Source organism: Populus alba, chromosome 4 (assembly GCF_005239225.2).
Source record: "Populus alba chromosome 4, ASM523922v2, whole genome shotgun sequence".
In the NCBI taxonomy this organism is placed as follows: Eukaryota; Viridiplantae; Streptophyta; class Magnoliopsida; order Malpighiales; family Salicaceae; genus Populus; species Populus alba.
The window spans coordinates 7,644,778-7,663,051 of NC_133287.1; the positions used below are offsets into that span (position 1 = coordinate 7,644,778).

The 18,274-nt window shown below is 35.5% G+C and overlaps 3 protein-coding genes and 1 pseudogene across 4 annotated transcripts; 1 reads left to right on the top strand and 3 right to left on the bottom strand.

Moving 5' to 3' along the window:
• Positions 1-650, top strand: part of LOC118052021 (uncharacterized protein At3g49140-like) — a 6,200-nt pseudogene extending 5,550 nt beyond the window's left edge.
• Positions 651-2,509: 1,859 nt separating this feature from the next.
• Positions 2,510-5,731, bottom strand: LOC118049435 (uncharacterized). The gene is made up of 12 exons (XM_073408722.1): positions 5,597-5,731; positions 5,449-5,518; positions 4,923-5,050; positions 4,756-4,812; positions 4,427-4,567; positions 3,999-4,306; positions 3,864-3,930; positions 3,719-3,785; positions 3,505-3,641; positions 3,188-3,279; positions 3,028-3,094; positions 2,510-2,926 (listed from the first exon to the last, which is right to left on the bottom strand). Exons 1-12 carry the CDS (start codon positions 5,729-5,731, stop codon positions 2,762-2,764), a joined length of 1,434 nt encoding a protein of 477 aa, XP_073264823.1. The 3' UTR covers positions 2,510-2,761.
• On the bottom strand, positions 5,597-8,886 carry LOC140955486 (uncharacterized). Of its 2 annotated transcripts, none has more exons than XM_073408567.1 (5): positions 7,060-8,886; positions 6,839-6,943; positions 6,700-6,765; positions 6,005-6,624; positions 5,597-5,732 (listed from the first exon to the last, which is right to left on the bottom strand). In XM_073408567.1, exons 1-4 carry the CDS (start codon positions 8,809-8,811, stop codon positions 6,436-6,438), a joined length of 2,112 nt encoding a protein of 703 aa, XP_073264668.1. In that variant the 5' UTR covers positions 8,812-8,886; the 3' UTR covers positions 5,597-5,732; positions 6,005-6,435. The 2 variants fall into 2 exon arrangements, with proteins under 2 accessions (XP_073264668.1, XP_073264669.1); XM_073408568.1 differs by lacking the exon at positions 5,597-5,732 and having other exon boundaries at positions 6,024-6,150; positions 6,251-6,624.
• A 1,469-nt stretch (positions 8,887-10,355) lies between these two features.
• LOC118049368 (NADH dehydrogenase [ubiquinone] iron-sulfur protein 1, mitochondrial) lies at positions 10,356-16,520 on the bottom strand. The gene is made up of 5 exons (XM_035059359.2): positions 16,031-16,520; positions 14,335-14,581; positions 12,912-13,206; positions 11,831-12,205; positions 10,356-11,576 (listed from the first exon to the last, which is right to left on the bottom strand). The coding sequence occupies exons 1-5, from the start codon at positions 16,422-16,424 to the stop codon at positions 10,677-10,679; spliced, it is 2,211 nt and encodes a 736-aa protein (XP_034915250.1). The 5' UTR covers positions 16,425-16,520; the 3' UTR covers positions 10,356-10,676.
• Positions 16,521-18,274: the final 1,754 nt, after the last annotated feature.

Consider the following 18,274-nt stretch of genomic DNA (forward strand, 5'->3'; position numbering starts at 1 on the left):
CCACTGTAAAACTTTCTTTGAAATAGGATCTAGCAGTCCCCCAGAATCAAGACAAGTCCATTACAAGAGCTTATATAGCCCTATACATGAGAAGCGTCTTGGTTTTCTTTAGCATCGTTGATGCTCCAAAAAAAACTGAATCACTGTGATAGGACAACTCTCTGTCAGGTCCCATTTCCTATTTTTTGTGTGATAGGATGGACGAGTCAAAGCTTTTGCAAGTTCTCAATCTTAGAAACAATCTTTGTTAGAAATACTTGATTGCTGGAGGCAGTGACAATATTTAGGCAACAACACTTTTACCAGTGACATTCTGAATTCGCTAGGAAACTACAGTTACCTTCAATCTTTGAGCCTTGAAAAGAACATCATTTCTGGTGGCATACCTTTGTCACTTGAAAATTGATCACAGTTACAAACCCTTGACTTTGCTGAAAATCAAGTAGCTGGTATTGCTCCCTCATGGCTTGGAGAAAGGTTGTCTAATTTGAAGGTTATCATGCTATTGTCAAATAATCTTTATGCCTCCATCCCTGAAGAACTCTGTTATATAACTTGTTTACAAGTTTTAGACCTTTCTCACAACAAACTGTTCGGAAGCATACCTGGATGTGTTTAAGAAATCCAGTGCATTGATGACCAATGAGTAATTCTTCTGAAGAACACATACAATCTGATTTATACTACACTAGCAAATATGAGGATGTATTGCTGGTGATGAAAGGGAAAATAAGCTATTATGGCACCACCATTCTAAAGCTGGTAAGAAGCATAGACCTTACCAGCGCCAGCATTCAACTTGACTCTCTGGCTAGCTCTGCTATATTCAGTTCTTTTTTTGGATTCATCAAGCACCTCTTTTTTTCTAGAATCATTGGACAGCAACTATGTTCTCTTTGTATCTGCTTATTCACTTATTATGCAAGCATCACAGGTGTTAAACATTAGGTGAGGCCTCAAATATTATTATTCTACGATACACGCTTTTAATATTTGGTTGATAAAACTATAATATTATGATAAAAACCATTTTAATTCAAAAAATTGAACTATTACATGACACTTTAAAATATAATTTATATTACCAACTAGAATAATAAAAAAATACTTGAGTGCTGATAAAAGTGGCCATACAACCAGCAGTCTGCATCAAGAAATAAACACAAGGCAACAAGCAAACCTCATTCCAGGGAACATATACAAACAATTAAATCTGAAATGAGTATAAAAGCAGCATGTCCAGTTAAAGATGACAGAAACTACAGACTTTGTCAGAAACATTTCTTCTTTCTGATTTTCCTCTTCTACTAATTCTTGCTTTCTTGCGTCAATGCCCACCATTTTGCTTCATGAACGAGATGGTCTGTTTATGAGAACCTTCATTATCTCTACCTATAAGAAGTTGATTTGGTCTTCGCCTAGAGTTGGTCCTGGCAACTGAAAGAGGAGATCATGGTTAAGAAAGCAGCCTTTGTTAATGCGAGCACCACTTGATGACGATACTGCTCTTGAAATTCCAGGCTCAAATGCTTGGAAAATTCTTTAATTGTATTTAGAGCTGCCAACAAATGCGAGGGTGGATATGTTCATTGACAACTTCTGTAAGTAATGCTGTCATGTCATTCAAATCGTGTTTCCATGCCTGCAACACATATAAGCAGCATTAGCCCAGGGATGATTGAAGGAAACTCTTTCTAAGAATTTACCCTGTTCCTCATCCAGGGCAGCTGCAATTCTAGCCAAGGTCTTCTTCCCATGAGCCCAAAATCTTGACAAGTCCAGATTCTTGTCATCTCTCTATGCAGTTTCACATTCTGGTTCATCTTTTATGACTTGGAGCATAAACAACATCTTTTCATTGAACTTGGTGATAAAATGTGGCAATTGGAGTAGAATTCTCGATCCTGATATCTTTCTTCAGCTAAAATGACTACAAATTCCAGTCCAAGAGCCTGGTTTTCCGCTACTATTCAACTACATTATCAAAATGGGTACTTGGAGACAATGAATTATTCTTTGCCAACCAAATCAATTTGATTCCTTGACCACCACCTGTGCATGTTGGTCTGAATAATGATAGACCGAAATAAAAAGGGTATTCACCATTTGATCCAAATGGGAAATGTACCTATAGTAATTCGATCGATTTTTCCAGTACAAGATAAATTAGTTGAGTTATGAACTGCCTGAGCATATGCCTCCAAACTCATTTTAGAATCAAATATATTCAACAACCTATTATGGCATTGTGGCATCAACTTACAAAGCAAATGAAGTTCACACTTTAGTTTCTTTCCAAAATCCATGATGATCATCATCTAGAAGAAGAGTGAGGGTCTCAAATGTACTGTATTTGGTGTCCATTTATTCAGGGATTAGAGATTAAAGCTTTTGCGTTAATGAGGTGGTCAAATTACAAAGCCGTGGTACTTTAGCCCTTGGATGGTGGCAACTCTATGTCATGTGGCCCTCGAGCTTCTTTTCTGACATAGGCGCGGTGGGTGTTAGAAGAGCAATGGACAAGGACACGTGTTTCTTTCTTTCTGGCAGATGTTCAATATCAGAATGAGTACCTCTTTTAGATTAGAAGTGATTGAATAAGCAATCTATTCCTTTGATGCATGCGTTCCAGGAACTGTTAGGGCAAAAAGGGTGAATGCACATAAGAATAGTTCATATACGTTCTGCAATGAGAAAACTTGCTGATAACCTCCAAGGTTTCGAAGTGGGACAGACAACATTGACGACTAGAAATAACAATCTAGGATGATAATTTTGATTCCAACTTCCTTCGCAAATGGTTTTCCATGGATAACATGAAGGATCTCCAGGTAGAGGGGATTGACCTTCTCCTGTAAAGTTCCAATTGCTTGATCATTTGGCTTACAGTTTCCTCAGTTGCTAACTTCTTACCTGCCCACAGGATCTGAACAAAAAGAAAAGGGAGTTACTCTATGATAAGTAGAATTCACAGAAATTTAAGCAATTTTCTGTTTTTAAACAAAGGATGGAACTATTGGACTGTACCTCGGCATAAACAGTAACAATCTTGTGAAGATTTTTCCCTGTGGGACCAAGAAGTTCCACATCTGACCTGAAATGAAATAAGAAAAATACTCCATCAGTGGAAAATATAACTGACTGTTTCTAGTTGTACTTCAAACATGTGATGATAAATTTGACTTACACTTCAACTAGTGAACAAAGCTGATGATGCGCAACTTTGGCCTCGTTTAGATTATTTTCCAGCGGCAAATGTCTTAACCATGTCCTTAAAAACTGTTAAACAGAGAGACAAACTTCACAGAATGGCCATAATATGCTTTCCAAAGGACAAATTAATTCCTAGCTTTGCGTGTGCTACTGTTTTACTGACAAGTCTTAAGGCTATAGCCCTAGACCTCAACCATAGAGAAAACACTGTTTTAATATGTTCTGAAATTCAATAATTCCAAAAACTCTTCTTGAAATAACTTACAAATGGTTTAAAAAGTATATAAATACCTGTGCCGCATTGAGTTTTTCACGATGGAACTGCAAAAGTTTTCCTAGAGCAGAAACAGCAGCATCATGGGCCATTACATATTCTATCTGCAACGCCTTAGGATGGTCTATAACCGCTTTCAAAGCATAAAAAGCCCCTGCCGAAGAAAAAAGTGATGTGATTTATTACAGTAACAGACTAACTCATGTAGCAGAAAGCAGTATAACAAGCAACCTTTAAGAAGAGACTTGAATGCAGACCCGCCAAACTCAGCAAATATCCCAATTGCCTGCACAGCCACCTGAAACGACAGTATTTTGAATCAGAAATGCACCACATGAATGCGTCCCAACATTACAGGCATGAGTGGGAGACAAACCTCCAGAACTTCGGGGTTCTCATCCTTGCAAGCCTCAAACAGAAACAGAAGACAAATATTGTACTGCCTGTTTTATCAGATTGTATTAAGCACATTTAAATAACAAGCTGAATCAATAAAAACCAAGTGTTCTACCTGAATGCCTCTTCTGGGAATTGCTTCGCAACATCACAAAATATGCGCAAGCCAGTTCTTCGCTCTTTAGCTATTTTATCCTTTTCCTGAAGGCAAAGAAACAAGGGGAAATGAAAACAATTAGATCGGAATTGGAAAGTCATCAGGGCTTTATGGATGAAACTGAGATCAGTTGGCATCACAGAATCTGAGCAGAAATGAATGGTTAAACTCACCCACATAAGCTGTATGCAAGGCAAAAGCTTGCCGAGGAATGGTGAGAAAGAAGGCTTTTGTATTCTGATGAAAGTGGCCAAACAAGCAACGGCCTGCATCAAGAAATGAACTTAAGGCAAGAAACATAACTCATTTCAAGAAACCTGCACAGATAATTAAATTTGAAATAAGCGGCAAGGCATATCTAATTAAAGATGACAAAAACTACAGACTTTGTCATAAACTTTTTGTTCTTCTTGTAACGTCTGCTTTATTACATCAATGTCCCCTACTTTGCTTCTTGAATTCAAAACATTCATTATCTTCTTCAAGAACAAGTCAGTCTGGTCTTCATCTAGAACAGGTCCAGACATCTGAAAGATAAAGAGCGTGAACAGCGTTTTGCTATAACATATGAATTCGATTAGCAGAATCATTATCCTTGGAAAGATATATAGAGGGGAGGAAATATGATTAAAGTAGAAACAAGCAATTTGAATTCTTCTGATGTAAGATCATAGACAGCTATACGCAGTACAGATTTATTAAAAGCAATACAGACCTCCATGCATTCCTCCAATGAGTCCAAAATTATTGCAGCCATTTCGGGCAAGGATTCCTACTCAGCAATAGCAATTACAAATTACAAATTTCTTAAACGGCAGCGAAGCTTAACAAAAAGTCATTTCTTTGATTAAAAAAAAAAGGTCATTTCCAGATAGAAATTACCTTACTTAGTGCTTTTACCAAAGCTGGTAACACATCAGAACATAACTTCTCGAAAGTAGATTCATCAGACAATTCAAGATTCCCTTTTTGTATTGCTTCTTTAGATGATTTTAATAGCACTGGCATGGCTAGTGTGGAAGCACAAAAAAATTAAATTGTTACTGTCAGTGATGCAGGAGCATTCCTGATAAATAAAAAATTTACAATGAGAAATTAAGATGAGATAAATGGTGCTTAACAAGGTTTAGGAAAGCTGAAAACTCTCATAACAAGCTCAGATTTTGAATTTAACTTCAAAGGAAAAACTGTCAAAACACTATGCAATCCATATATGACTAGAAAGCTACACGTATCTAGGTTCTGATGCTTCAAATGGTGTGTGCGGTATCGGAGTTTCCTAGAGGAAGTTGTGACAGTTTTACTCCAAGGTGTGCAGGCTGTCAGGAAATCTGCAATCTATCCTGAGCATTAGTTTTAACTTGCAGAATTCTGCCTTCTTTGTCAAGGAACATTGATGTGTAAATACCTGAAGCAGCAACTCTTCGAATCTCTTCGTTGAGTTGAAAGTTGAGAAATGGAACTAAAGTCTGAGCAACCTACACATTTACAGCCTTTTACGTTTTGTTTGAAGAGATTCAAGAAAGGAAAATCATATCAAGTGCTGCATAACTAACCTCCTCGATCCATACAGAAAGTCCTTCCTTCAACTCATCAGCAAGTAAATACAGCCCTTTACAAGCTGCAACTTTCTCCTCCAGGACCTTAGTCTTGATCCATATCTTTCGTTCTCCAAGAATCATGGCCCTCATACTGTAAAAATCATTTATCCCTCAGCAAAAGGAAGGAGCTAAAAATCATAATATCAGATCATAATTCGAAACACCAAATGTTGCTATCTTATTGTTAAAATAATTTCTTCTGAAAGCATAAAGCTAAAAGAAAAGATTTCTCGATTTCAGAGCATAGCTTATGCCATTGTAGCATTGTTTCTACAAGTATAAAAAATCAGGAATAAGAAAAGAAATTTACTTTTAGCATATGCATTAGAGGAATGAAGAAAAAAATTCATGTTAAAAGCCAACCTTCCGTCTGATTCATCAACAGTGTCAGGATTCTCAGGTATAAGGACATATGATCCAATTTTAGCAGACCTGAGCAAACGAGGAATGGAGACGCTCATATAAGGTTTGAATTCTTTTCCCAAGCATTTCCCCAGTCTGGACCATGCCTGAAACATGGTTATTGATTTGTGTTAGACAAAAAGCAGGTATAAATGAAAGTACTGCGTTTATGTTTCAAATGAAATCGAAGAAGTAACATTAACATACTTGCAACAGTTGACATCTCATTGGATCATTTGCCTCTAACTCAGATCTTTGTAAAGAGATAAGCATTTTCACAACCTTGTATGAGATAACGAACAGTTAGTGAGGCAATGATCTCACAATTACAGATCATTTGGCCTTGCTGACCCCATCTGTTTGGGTCACAGGCTGACTTCAGGTGGTCTATTCTAAAACCTTTTATTGACAATTACCATATCAGTATCATCTCTGATCTTCTCCTTTCCTACAGTCATCCAAACCATAGTGATGCAATCCACGGAATTGGCAAGAAGATTGTGATCAAGTTCTTTTTTCGCAGTCATCATTATAACCTTAAGGTAAGGCATGACAGTACTGTAATACTCTGCAAACTGATCCTACAGTGTCAAAATAAAAGGATAAATGAAATGTAAGAAAAATAAAACTTAGATTAAGAGACTATCAAGAAGTACCTGTGATGAATAAGCAACTGCTGACAATACTTTCAAAGTTTCACCCTTTATCATGTGCTTTTCTTCCTGCATTAATGCCAAAAATGAATTATAAACAATGGTGCATACAGTAGAATGAATTGTATTAAAGACAGTATACCCTTAATTCTTTGAGCAATTTGGTGACAATTTCTTTCAGGTAAGGATTTAGAATACTTGGAGTGCAGTTCGAGGTGAATTCAAACAATGCTGAATAAGCTTGCACCTGAAAGGATATAATAATTAAATTATGAAGAATCAAGGATATAATAGGCAAGATGGCAAAAGGATACTGATAATACAAGAGTAAGCCAGGATTAACTACTTCAGGAATCGAAGTACCTGAACGCGGGGATAATTGAAATCATCCATGGCTTTCGTTAATGCAGGAAGAACTTGGTCTCGATACTGGTCTTGAAATTCAGGTTTCAAATTCTTGGAAAATTGTTTAATTGTATATAAAGCTGTACAACGCACACAAGGGTGTATGTCTTCTTTGACACTTCTTATAATTCTTCCTGCCATTTGATCCCAACTGTGTTTCGACTCCTGCAATATATAGAACCTTAGGGATATTTTTAAGTTCAATAAAGCCACAAGAATTAGAACCAATGACAAAACATTAGAATGGAAAAGGAGAAATAGTTCTGAGACCTTTAGACTTGAGCATCTCTCTGCAACAATGCCAAGGGAAAGAACCGCAGCGTGGCGGCTCTGCCAATCTTCAGCACAAAAATTAATTGCAAATAATCGGGGGAAATACCTCATAAGAACTTCCCCACCTATGGCAGCTACAATTCTATCCAAGCACCTTACCGAAGGCAGATTCTGTATATCACTCTCTGCAGTTCCACATTCTGAGTCATCTTTCAAATTTGCTAGCAGAAGCAAAATCTTTTCAAGAAAATTTGGGATTGCGAGTTGCGATCCTAGCAACATCTGTCGACCCTGAACCCTTTCTTCAGCTAAAGCAATCACAAATTCTAGTGCAAGAATTCTTGTTTTGTCTTGAAGTTCGACTTCACCTAGGATCCTAAGCACAGATAGAACTACATAATCAAATCGGCGACTCAAAGTCCATGGCTTCTCCTTTGTCAACACAGTCAATTCCTTTACTACCGCCTGTACATCTTTGTCTGATTTATGCTCAATCAAAGTGGAAATGGTCTCCACTATTTGAATCATAAGGACACTATACCTCTCATGATTCGATCGATTCGTCCAGTACAAGAGAAAACGATTTGAGGTCAGAACCGCCTCAACCTGTACCTCTAAACTCATATAATCAGAATCAAATATATCCACTAAACTATCATAAAAGGAATCAAGACTAATAACCAGATCTTCGACAGCACAATGCGGAATCAACTTATAAAGCAAAGAAACAGCATACTTCACTTTTTCTTCAGAATCAGAATCCAAAGATTCATAAACAAACTCAAGAAGCTCAGGCCAATCATTTCCAAGTCTTACTTCTTTAGTGGCAATCTTGGCGACAAAATCGCGAATCTTATTCAAATTCTTTATTGAACTCTCTGTATTCAAAAAATCAAGAATTGAAGATTTGATTTCTTTATCCAAGAAAGAGGTTTCTTGACAAGGTCCTTCCTTATCTTCTGTAAGAATCTGGCATAGAATATCAAAGGCATACTCCTTGCATTTTCCAAATTCAGAGCCGCAAGTCTTATAGAAGGAAACAAGGCAAAAACAGAAGGAAGTAAGGTAATTGTTTTTAAGGTAATTCAAGACGTTTTGGGCATAAATTAAATCAGTGGAGGTTCCAGGGAAGTTAAGTTCTTCAATAAAACAAGTAAGAGGTAAGGTATCTGGTGATTCCAGGATTTTCATGGCTTGACTTCTGAGATAATCCCTGGTTGAATTCAGGGATGAATGCGTCGGCGGTGAAAGTAATGGTGACTTCTGTGAGCCCAATGATGGTGGCCTTAGTCTTGATGTTGGTGGTGGTGACCAGTTTATGGCTGAATTTGGGTTTCCTCGGGTCGGTCGGAGTTTGGCCCTCAAGAGTAAAGGCAGGGACATCGATGGTGGTGTAGCTGAATCCTGAGGTGGTGGCGATGAAGTAGTGGAGGCCATTCTTGAAAGATTCTTAAAAATGGAGAGTTTCTTGAAGAACAGCTGATGTGAATCATTTGAAGGGAAGGACTGAAATTTTAAAATGGCGGGCTTTCTGGTGTTAGTTGGTTGTTGAATCTAACATAATGTGATTTCAGGGACTAAATTGAAGCATTTTCTTTAATGAGGTGGTCAAATTGGAAAAATTAGATTAATCACGGGGCTTTGAAGAGCACAATGACATTTTTTTATAGATACCATACCACCATAGAGATAATATCTTGATACCATATATATGTTGATAAGGTTACAAACAAAAACATCATAGTGAATGAATCAATTATATTAATGAGATGTAGATGGTTCTCTTAAAACTTAATGGTTTTAAAAATTACATATATTTTTTTTTTGTTTTCAAAAATATTTTTAAAAAAATTTAAAATTTTTTTTTTTTTAAATTAATATTTTTTTGTATTTTTTAAATCATTTTAATACGCTGATGTCAAAAATAATTTTTTAAAAAATAAAAAATATATTATTTTAATATATTTCTGTGTGAAAAACATTTTAAAAAATAATCGTAACCACACTTCCAAACACAATGCATAAAAATAAATTCAATATTAAAAAATAAACAACCTACCTTATCACCCCACTCCCTCTTAAAATCATTATTATTAAACTTGCCCTGTCCATAAATTTTTTTATTAACTGGATCAAGGTTCAGAACCGCTGGAGTTAACACCAAGATTTTAAAAAAAAAAAAAAAAAAAAAAAAAAAAACAAGAAGAAAAAAACTTCCACTATTGAGCCTAATAGCATTATACCAACAAATAAATTTCAAGAAACAGAGCCTTGTAAAGCTGTGAAAACAAATCAAGCATCTTAATTAAAAATAAATAAAGTTAAAATATGATAGATTCGCGAACATAAATTATACCATCTTTACAGAGATGGTTTAAGGAAAAGAAACAGGTTAGCATCACTGATAGGGGAAAATGGCATTAGTCTTGAACTATTAGCAGACTTCGAGGCATTTTCACTAACACTGGCGGCTGCGTAGATCATATTTTCTTTTTATGGGAGTAGTTGTTATTGAATGCTCCAATTTCTTCTGGAACTATGAAGTAGGGATCTCAATGATTTAAATCGAGCTAATACATCAACGTTTATGGTGTCAGCGCATGTTTTTTAAAATATTATTGTAAGTATTACATTTAAAAAAAAAGGATTTTATTTTAAAATATTAAAAAAAAAAAAAAAAAATAGGGAAAGACCAACATAGTCAAGCCTAGACATGTATGAACTTGAAAGGACAACCTAGATGTGTTTCGCCATGGAAAGCTAAGACCTTCGTCCATGATTTTAGAAAAACACGAGCCAGCTCCAATACAAATAAATTATTTCAAGCTCTATTAATTTCAATCATGTTTTCATTTATACGAGCAAAAGAACCCGTATTCAGGGCTACTTAATACTGAAGGTAAACTACATGGATTTCAACTAAAGTCAACAAAAACATCTTACATGTTCACCGTGTACAGAGAATAAAAACGAGAAATAACTGTACTCTCAAGGGTCTCTTTATTGGATAAGATTGGTGAACAGAAGCAGAAGCTGCCGCAAACTGGAACATATTCTAAAACCTAAGCAACACAAACAGTAAAGTCTCACATCTTACACACCGAACGTTTACAAGGAAGTGCTATTTAATTGCAGGACATGTTACAGTGAAATAAACAGTATCTAAAAATAGCCTTATTGGATGTGCTTCGGATGTTCCAGAAGCTAGACCATTTGCCAAACAAGGCCTTGCACGGCTTGAATGAAGAGGTACAAAGAAGAGTGAATTTGCAAGTTTATTAAAAAGATCAAAAATCCAGAAGTCACTTCTTTAGCAGCAGTGCACTGCATTGAGCCATTATTTTTGATGCCCTGGTAATAGAATCAGTCATATAGAAATTGTCTATAGCAGCTTCGAAAGGAGTTGAGCTCATCTTCTTAGTGACATCAGGCTTCAATGAAGCCCAAAAGGTAGCTGGCTCTCTTTCTTCCACGCTCAGGAGGTTTGGCGCAACTGTCTTAATCCGGGATCGGATGGCCCCAACTGTATCGTAGGGCAACCGCACCCCCGCTACCTCAGAAAGAGCACGAATTATCTTCCAGTCATCCCTGGCATCACCAACTGTTGGAACTGCAGGCAAAGTCTGTTGCGTACACCCTTCTGTGTTTTCATACGTCCCTTCCTTCTCACTGAATGCTGATGCTGGTAGAATTACATTGGCGCGATACACACCACGGTCCCCATGGTGCCCCTGGTATACAACAAAGGCATCATTTGGAAGCTTTTCCAAATCCACATCATCAGCACCCATCAGATACACAAACTTGGCACTCTCAATACTTTGGCTCGATTCTGGCACAAGTCCAAGGTCAAGGGCTGCAGCTTGGGCAGCATTGAGAAGCAACACATTGAAACCATTCCAGTCAGGTCGCACAACATTCCCATTTTTCGCTATGACTTCTACAGCAGAGAAAATTGCATCCTTGTCCGATCTCTCAAAGAGTCCAGCACCAACGATGATGGCTGGATTTTTGGCATTTGAAAGTGTCGAGCAAAAGGGGTGACGACCCTCTGCAATTTCAGTTAGAGTTTCAGGACCAGTGCCTAGATGCTCACAATCATAGTTGAAATCAGTGGGAGGGCCAACATAAGCAACCTTTGCATTACTTCCTCGAACTGTCTTGCGGATTCTGGCATTTACCATGGCAGCTTCTACCCTCGGCTGACAATTCATTAAATGAATTATGAGATTACATGACCAATAGTCCCAATCAATCCAAATGCTTGTAAACAAGATTACTTCAAAGTCATTGTGGCAATGAAAAAGTGTAAAGGAGTGTACAAATGCGAAGAACAAATTCAAGACATCATACCCGCAAAAGACAAGTTCATAGTTGTAAGGTCATATGCGATGATATAGTGGCTGTAATCCAAGAATTCAATTCTGCAAATGATTGAAAATGTCAATGAGATTACCTGGGTTCCAACCAAGAGGAAAACATCTGCATTCTCAAGACCACCAATGCCACTGTTCATAATATATCCAGATCGTAGATCAGCATTTGGGCTAGGGCCATTTCCTTCACACCACACATTATTTGATCCCATTTTGTTTAAGAAATCTTTCAGAGCCATCATGGATTCAGCATCAGATAGTTTACCAGCAATGCCCACCATTTCCTCTGGCTTAACTTGATGAGCAATCTCAGCAACCACAGCTAAGACATCATGCCAGCTCACAGCCTTAAAGCGCCCATCTGCACCGCGAATCATAGGATCATTTAACCTCTGCCTCTTTAAACCATCATAGCAAAACCGAGTTTTGTCTGATATCCATTCTTCATTTATATCCTGAAATATGCCAGTCCAAAATCATGAGGAGGCACCCTTGCAGTCTTGTACACCAAAAACACTTAAAACCATAACAAAAAAGTAGATTGCGTTGGTTTTTTTTCCCTTTTAATCTAAAATAATCATATTAGGATATTAAAAGCAAAGTATATTGAAGTGCTTTGCCCCTTAATTAAAATAAGTAAAATACACAAGCTTGATTGCCTCCAAAGTGATTCACTTGATAGAAATTAATGTCATACAACCCTAAATCAATCTGTTGAATGAAACAAGTTAAATGGACCTGATAATCCTTCATGAACCGAAACAGCGCATCTAACATAACAATAACTTATATTGTGTAACATTAAACCACAATAAACACAGCAGCCTACTTGTAGAATGCTACAATTATGCCATTGATATATTTTTTCCCTCGCAATAGAAAAATCTACTGGTAAATTGTTGTATATTATATAGTTTAACATTTATAAGCTCACAACACCCTTGTCAACATCAGCAGATGGATACAATGCAAAACCACGAGTAGACCTAATTGTCAAATATGAAACAATAGCCTTATTTCCTCTTCATGAAAAATTATGACCCCTTCAAAGCACAGGACAAATTTGCTTTCAGAAGGAAGCAATTTGATGCTTTGGTTAGACCAAGCCAATAAACTATCTGAAAAATAAGAAAACAACACACTACAGTGCAGGGAATCTACCTCATTCAACCGCGGAGTGATGCGCATGACCTCTGGACCTCTGCTATCAATCCGGATGTTGGATCCAACTGCATCAGTGATATCAATGGTCTCTGTACCTTTCAACTCCCAATTTCGAGCTTTAAATGCAAAAGGTTTCGAGGTAAGGGCTCCCACAGGACAGATATCTATCACATTTCCAGATAGTTCACTTGTCATAAGTTTTTCAACATAAGTTCCAATTTCTTCTCCACTGCCACGACCTAACATGCCAAGATCCTGAACCCCGGCAATTTCTGTGGCAAACCTCACACACCTGTGGGTCAACAAAAGAATAAATTAGTTTGCATCAAAAGATAGTACAGTGCGCGCAAAACTACAACCAAGATTTATAAATGCTAACAGATAGCAAGAAAGGTTGATGGAAAATTACACAGCAATCAACTGTAACTTTAACCATTACCAATGCTGCATCATTTGCAATTACATCAAAGATTCATTTTTACCACAATACCCCACAGCACACGACCTAACTTGATCACATCACATCACTTAGAGTGAAAATAAATCAACAGATCTCTAATGCCTAATCAACCAACATATCAAATGCTAAAATGAACTAACAAGTTAAGTACATGAAAGATTATCCAAGACTAAATAAGTTGGTTAAAGCAAAAACGAGAAAACTTGCTGGCTTCCAATCAGTTAATCATAAAAAAGGGTAAATGATAGAAGTTTTTCCATGGCAGGCAGGACTATTTTAGGAATTATCCCATTCAGCAATTTGGGACATCCAGCATAAATTGCTTCCAAATATAATTGGAAGAGGGAGAGGTGGCGAAAGCAAGAAAATACAAACTACAGGATATCAAAGGAAATGCATGCAGAAAACAGGACAATAAAATGATATCATAATATTGAACAGGAATAGTATTTCTGGATAAGTCAGAACAATCACAAGGATTAAACTAGCTTCCACTTCTTTAAGTGTAAGAATGAAACTAGAGATAAAAAATCAAGCATGAAAACACAAAGTGGAGCCTAACCAAATTTGTGCCAAGTAATCTCTTATAACCTTGATCATAGTGACAAAGCCTGGGATTCAAACCCTAGCAAGGTCTTGGTGCATCATTCATCAAAACAGATATATATATATATATATATATATATATATATCAACAACAAATGGGGGGAAATAGAAAAGGATTCACAGACAAGATTTGATCACTCTTTGCAGCATGGAGAAGCAAATCTGAAAGAAATTGTCCTAAATGAAAAGGCTACACAGAAGAAATTGCATCGTGGTCCTAAAGTCAAATTGTTGCCATGCAGAATATGCACATAAATATTCTCATATTTAGCACTACTCGCCTAAAACAAACATTTAATAATTTGAAATAATCATGTTCATATAATTGATGGAAAAATGATTTCAGAATCAAACCTTGTACACTGGATGCAACGAGTCATAACAGTCTTAACCAGAGGGCCAAGATTCTTATCAACAACTGATCGCTTCACTTCAGTGAACCGGCCGCGATCAGATCCAAATGCCATACTCTGATCCTGAAGATCACACTCTCCACCTTGATCACAAATTGGACAATCCAATGGGTGATTCATCAACAAAAATTCCATAACCCCTTCTCGTGCTTTCTTTGCCACAGGTGTGTCTGTCTTAATCTTCATTCCTGCAATATAAACCATCTGATAAATAAAATAAAACAAGCACAAAGGTGGATACAAATTCTTAAACTAAGCAATTCTGAAACCTCAATCATCAAATTAAGAAAACTAAGCCGTCTAAGATACTAAGCAAAAATTATTCAAAAAATAGGGAAAAGCAAAGAAAACGTGCAAGTTCATAAGAACTTGCATCATAAAATCAACGTTTCTTATGACTATATAAGCAAATCAAAATGCATTGGAATATACACAAATATAAATAGCTAATAAATCATGTCGTTGAGAGCAAAAAAAATCAGAAACAAGAAACATCAAATCTATCATCACTGAAGAAACAAGAAACTGACTAAGTCACAACTATAAAACAAGAAAAGAATCAGAGAGATCGTCTAAAATTTTGAAAAGGTAAACCAAACAAAACTGAGCCAAAATAATAGACACCTTCAAGAACCTCTAGAGAAATAAGCAAATGAGAAAAACAATAACTTTAAGAACAACGTCAAACTAAAAACATATAATGCATCGAGCCTTGAATAGGAGAAAACAAAAACTATAAAGAATAGAATGTTCAATATATTAAACAATTAAAGCATTTCAGAATCTAGGCCCCCAAATGTCACACTTTGAGCATTGGAATGAGCCATAAAATTTCCGTTTCTAAAAAAAAAACACATTATATCATAAATTAAACCCCATTTTCTGTTGGTAAACAGAACCCAGAACTAAAATGAAAATCCAAATAAGCCACATGAACACCAATTGCTAATTAAACCCATCAAAATCACACAAATCAGAATCATAAATTACCATTTATCTCTACCAATAGAGCAAATTAGAGAACTACGAACCCAAATCACATAAAGCCAAGCCTAGACCATTAATTATAAAAAAAAAAAAATCAGTTTTTCAATCAATAATCAAACAAGTTAAATACTTTTTTACCAAATTAAACACCAGATAAATCAATTAAGAACTCAGCCCCCGACGAAATCATAAAAACTCAAAACACACGTTAAAAAATGAATTAAAACAAAACCCCAGATGAACCACAAATAATCCAATCTTTACTCAAAATCCACAGAAATTACACAAGCTTCCACCACATTCACCATCCAAATCAAAACCCAAATGACAAAAAACATAGGAACCCAAAAAAACTTCAACGTCCCATCTTCTACTTAAAATCAGCTAAATCACAGGACGAAATCAGAAGCCCCAAATTCCACTTAAACTATCAAAATCAGTCATAAATTATCTCTCATTTCAACCAATACAGTACATTAGAAAACTAATCACTTCTAAAAAAACCCAAATCACAAAAGGGCAAAATCCTAACCATAAATCTCCAATCTTTACTCAACAATCAAAACAAATGACACTCATTTCCACCAAATTCACTATCCAAACCAAAAACCCAGATAAAAACAAACAAAAAACAAAATTAAAACCCTAACCAGGAAGAGCTGGCATAGCGCAAGAAGCAACAGGCTTAGGACTCTTCTCCACCTCAACAAGACACATACGACAGTTCCCAGCAATCGACAACCGACTATGATAGCAAAACCTCGGAATATCAACACCAGCAACTTCACAAGCTTGTAACACTGTCATCCCTTTCGGGATTTTCACTGGATACCCATCAACAAACACTTCGATTGCATCGTCCGGGTTCGGAAAGTGAACTCTGGCACCACCTAGTGGTGTTCGTGGTGGAAGATCAGGTTGTGGGGTGGTTGCGGGTTCGGCCGATTGAAGCTCCGGTTTAGTCACGATGGAGCGTAGAAGGAGGTTTCGGGCGGCGGTTTTCTGGGGTCTTATGAGCCTTGAAGCTAACAAGCCTAACCCCATTTTTGTGTTTATGTTATTTTTTGGTGTCAAGGTTCGAGATCTCAGAAAGAGAAATGGTGGGGAGGGGGAGGGGGAGGGGGAGGAGGAGGAGGCGTGTGTTTGGTGTTTGCAATGGTTAATGAAGGGGTGTTTACGTGGCGGACTTTTTGACCGGCCCGATTTATTGTTGTTGGGCCAGTACCTGATGTTTTTATCAAGTGATCAAGATTTCAAGACCTGATCGGGTAGACACGATCCGAGGATTGATCCAGCTTAGGCGAGGTCGAGGGAGTTGGTTTTAGCCTTTAGGGTGTACTCGAAGTAATAGAAATGTTATTAATGAAATATACAAATAAATACTTCACATTACAAATATAAAGACATTTTTTTCATAATTAAATAAAAAATTTCATGAGTACTTTAATTGTATATACATTATCTAAAATCTATAAGCTTAAAAAATTATTAACAAAATAATAAAAAGTGAGGCTAAATTATTGTAAGAATACTCATTAAATATTATTTATTGAAATGATGTTTTGTGTTTTTTTTTTTTATTATTTTCACCTTCCAACTATATTTTATTTTATTTTATTAATTTTATTAATTAATATCAAGTATTGTTTAGGATTTGGCATATCTTTTCATTGCTAAATTTGATTTATTATTATTGTTCTATCAAATTAAAGTTTAATCTGAACAATAACAAACTATCTACGAGGTTATAATTGTTCGAGAGTTGATTACAAGTATGGATGCTAGCTAACTAAATATTATAATGTGAAGTGTATAAAATGCACCTAAAAATAAGAGTTTGATTTCTTTTTACTGAAAATTTACTTTGACTAAGTTATCAACTTACAAGATTTAAATTATAAATGATGTTTAATAACATATATATATATATATATATATATATATTTTTTAGAGATGACTTTTTGACTAATTTTGGCAAGTGGGCATATTGATTTTTCACAAAAAAAAAAATAATTAAAATTACAAATTCTTCATTTTCATAGTAATATTGTAGTAAAAAAATAAAAAAAAAATTATAATTTTATAACTGATACAATAAAAAATAAAAAAAAAATCAAATATTGTAATTTTGCTACTGCCACAGTAAAACAAAAATTGAGAAAAAAATTGCAAAATTACCATTTCTATACTGATTTACCCTTTTCATTTAGGGTATTATATAATAATTGACATACAAAAGATAAGTTAATTGCTACTATTTGATAATACAATTTTCATTAAGAGGACTTGCTAATTAATTTATGACTCTTAATAGAGAATTTAGTCATCCAAAGGTTTCTTCCATCTCTCCCTAAATCAAGATGACTTTGAATTAATTAATCTAAAATGTTTAATAGTAGAAAAATTAACTAGAAGTAATAGAAATGTTATTAATGAAATATACAAATAAATTGTACTTTGCATTACAAATATAAAGGCACTTATTTTCATGATTAAATAAAATTTTCCACGAGTACTTTTAGTACTTTAATTACCATATACAAGCATAAGTGATTTGTCTACAATCTATGAGCATAGAAATTATTAACAAAATAATAAAAGGTGAGGGTAAATTATTGTAAGAACACTAAAAAAAATTATTTTATTGAAATGATATTTTATGTTTTTTATTATTATTTTCACCCTTTAAATATATTTTTATTTTATTTTATTATCAATTAATATTAGGTGTTGTCAGTGCTTGACATATCCTTCTCTAGCTGTATTTGATCCATTTTTGTTGTTATGTCAAATTAAGATTAATATGAACAACAACAAACTATCTATGAGATTATAGCTATTCAAGAGTTGATTATAAATATTGATTGCAGCTAGCTAGATACTATAATATGAAG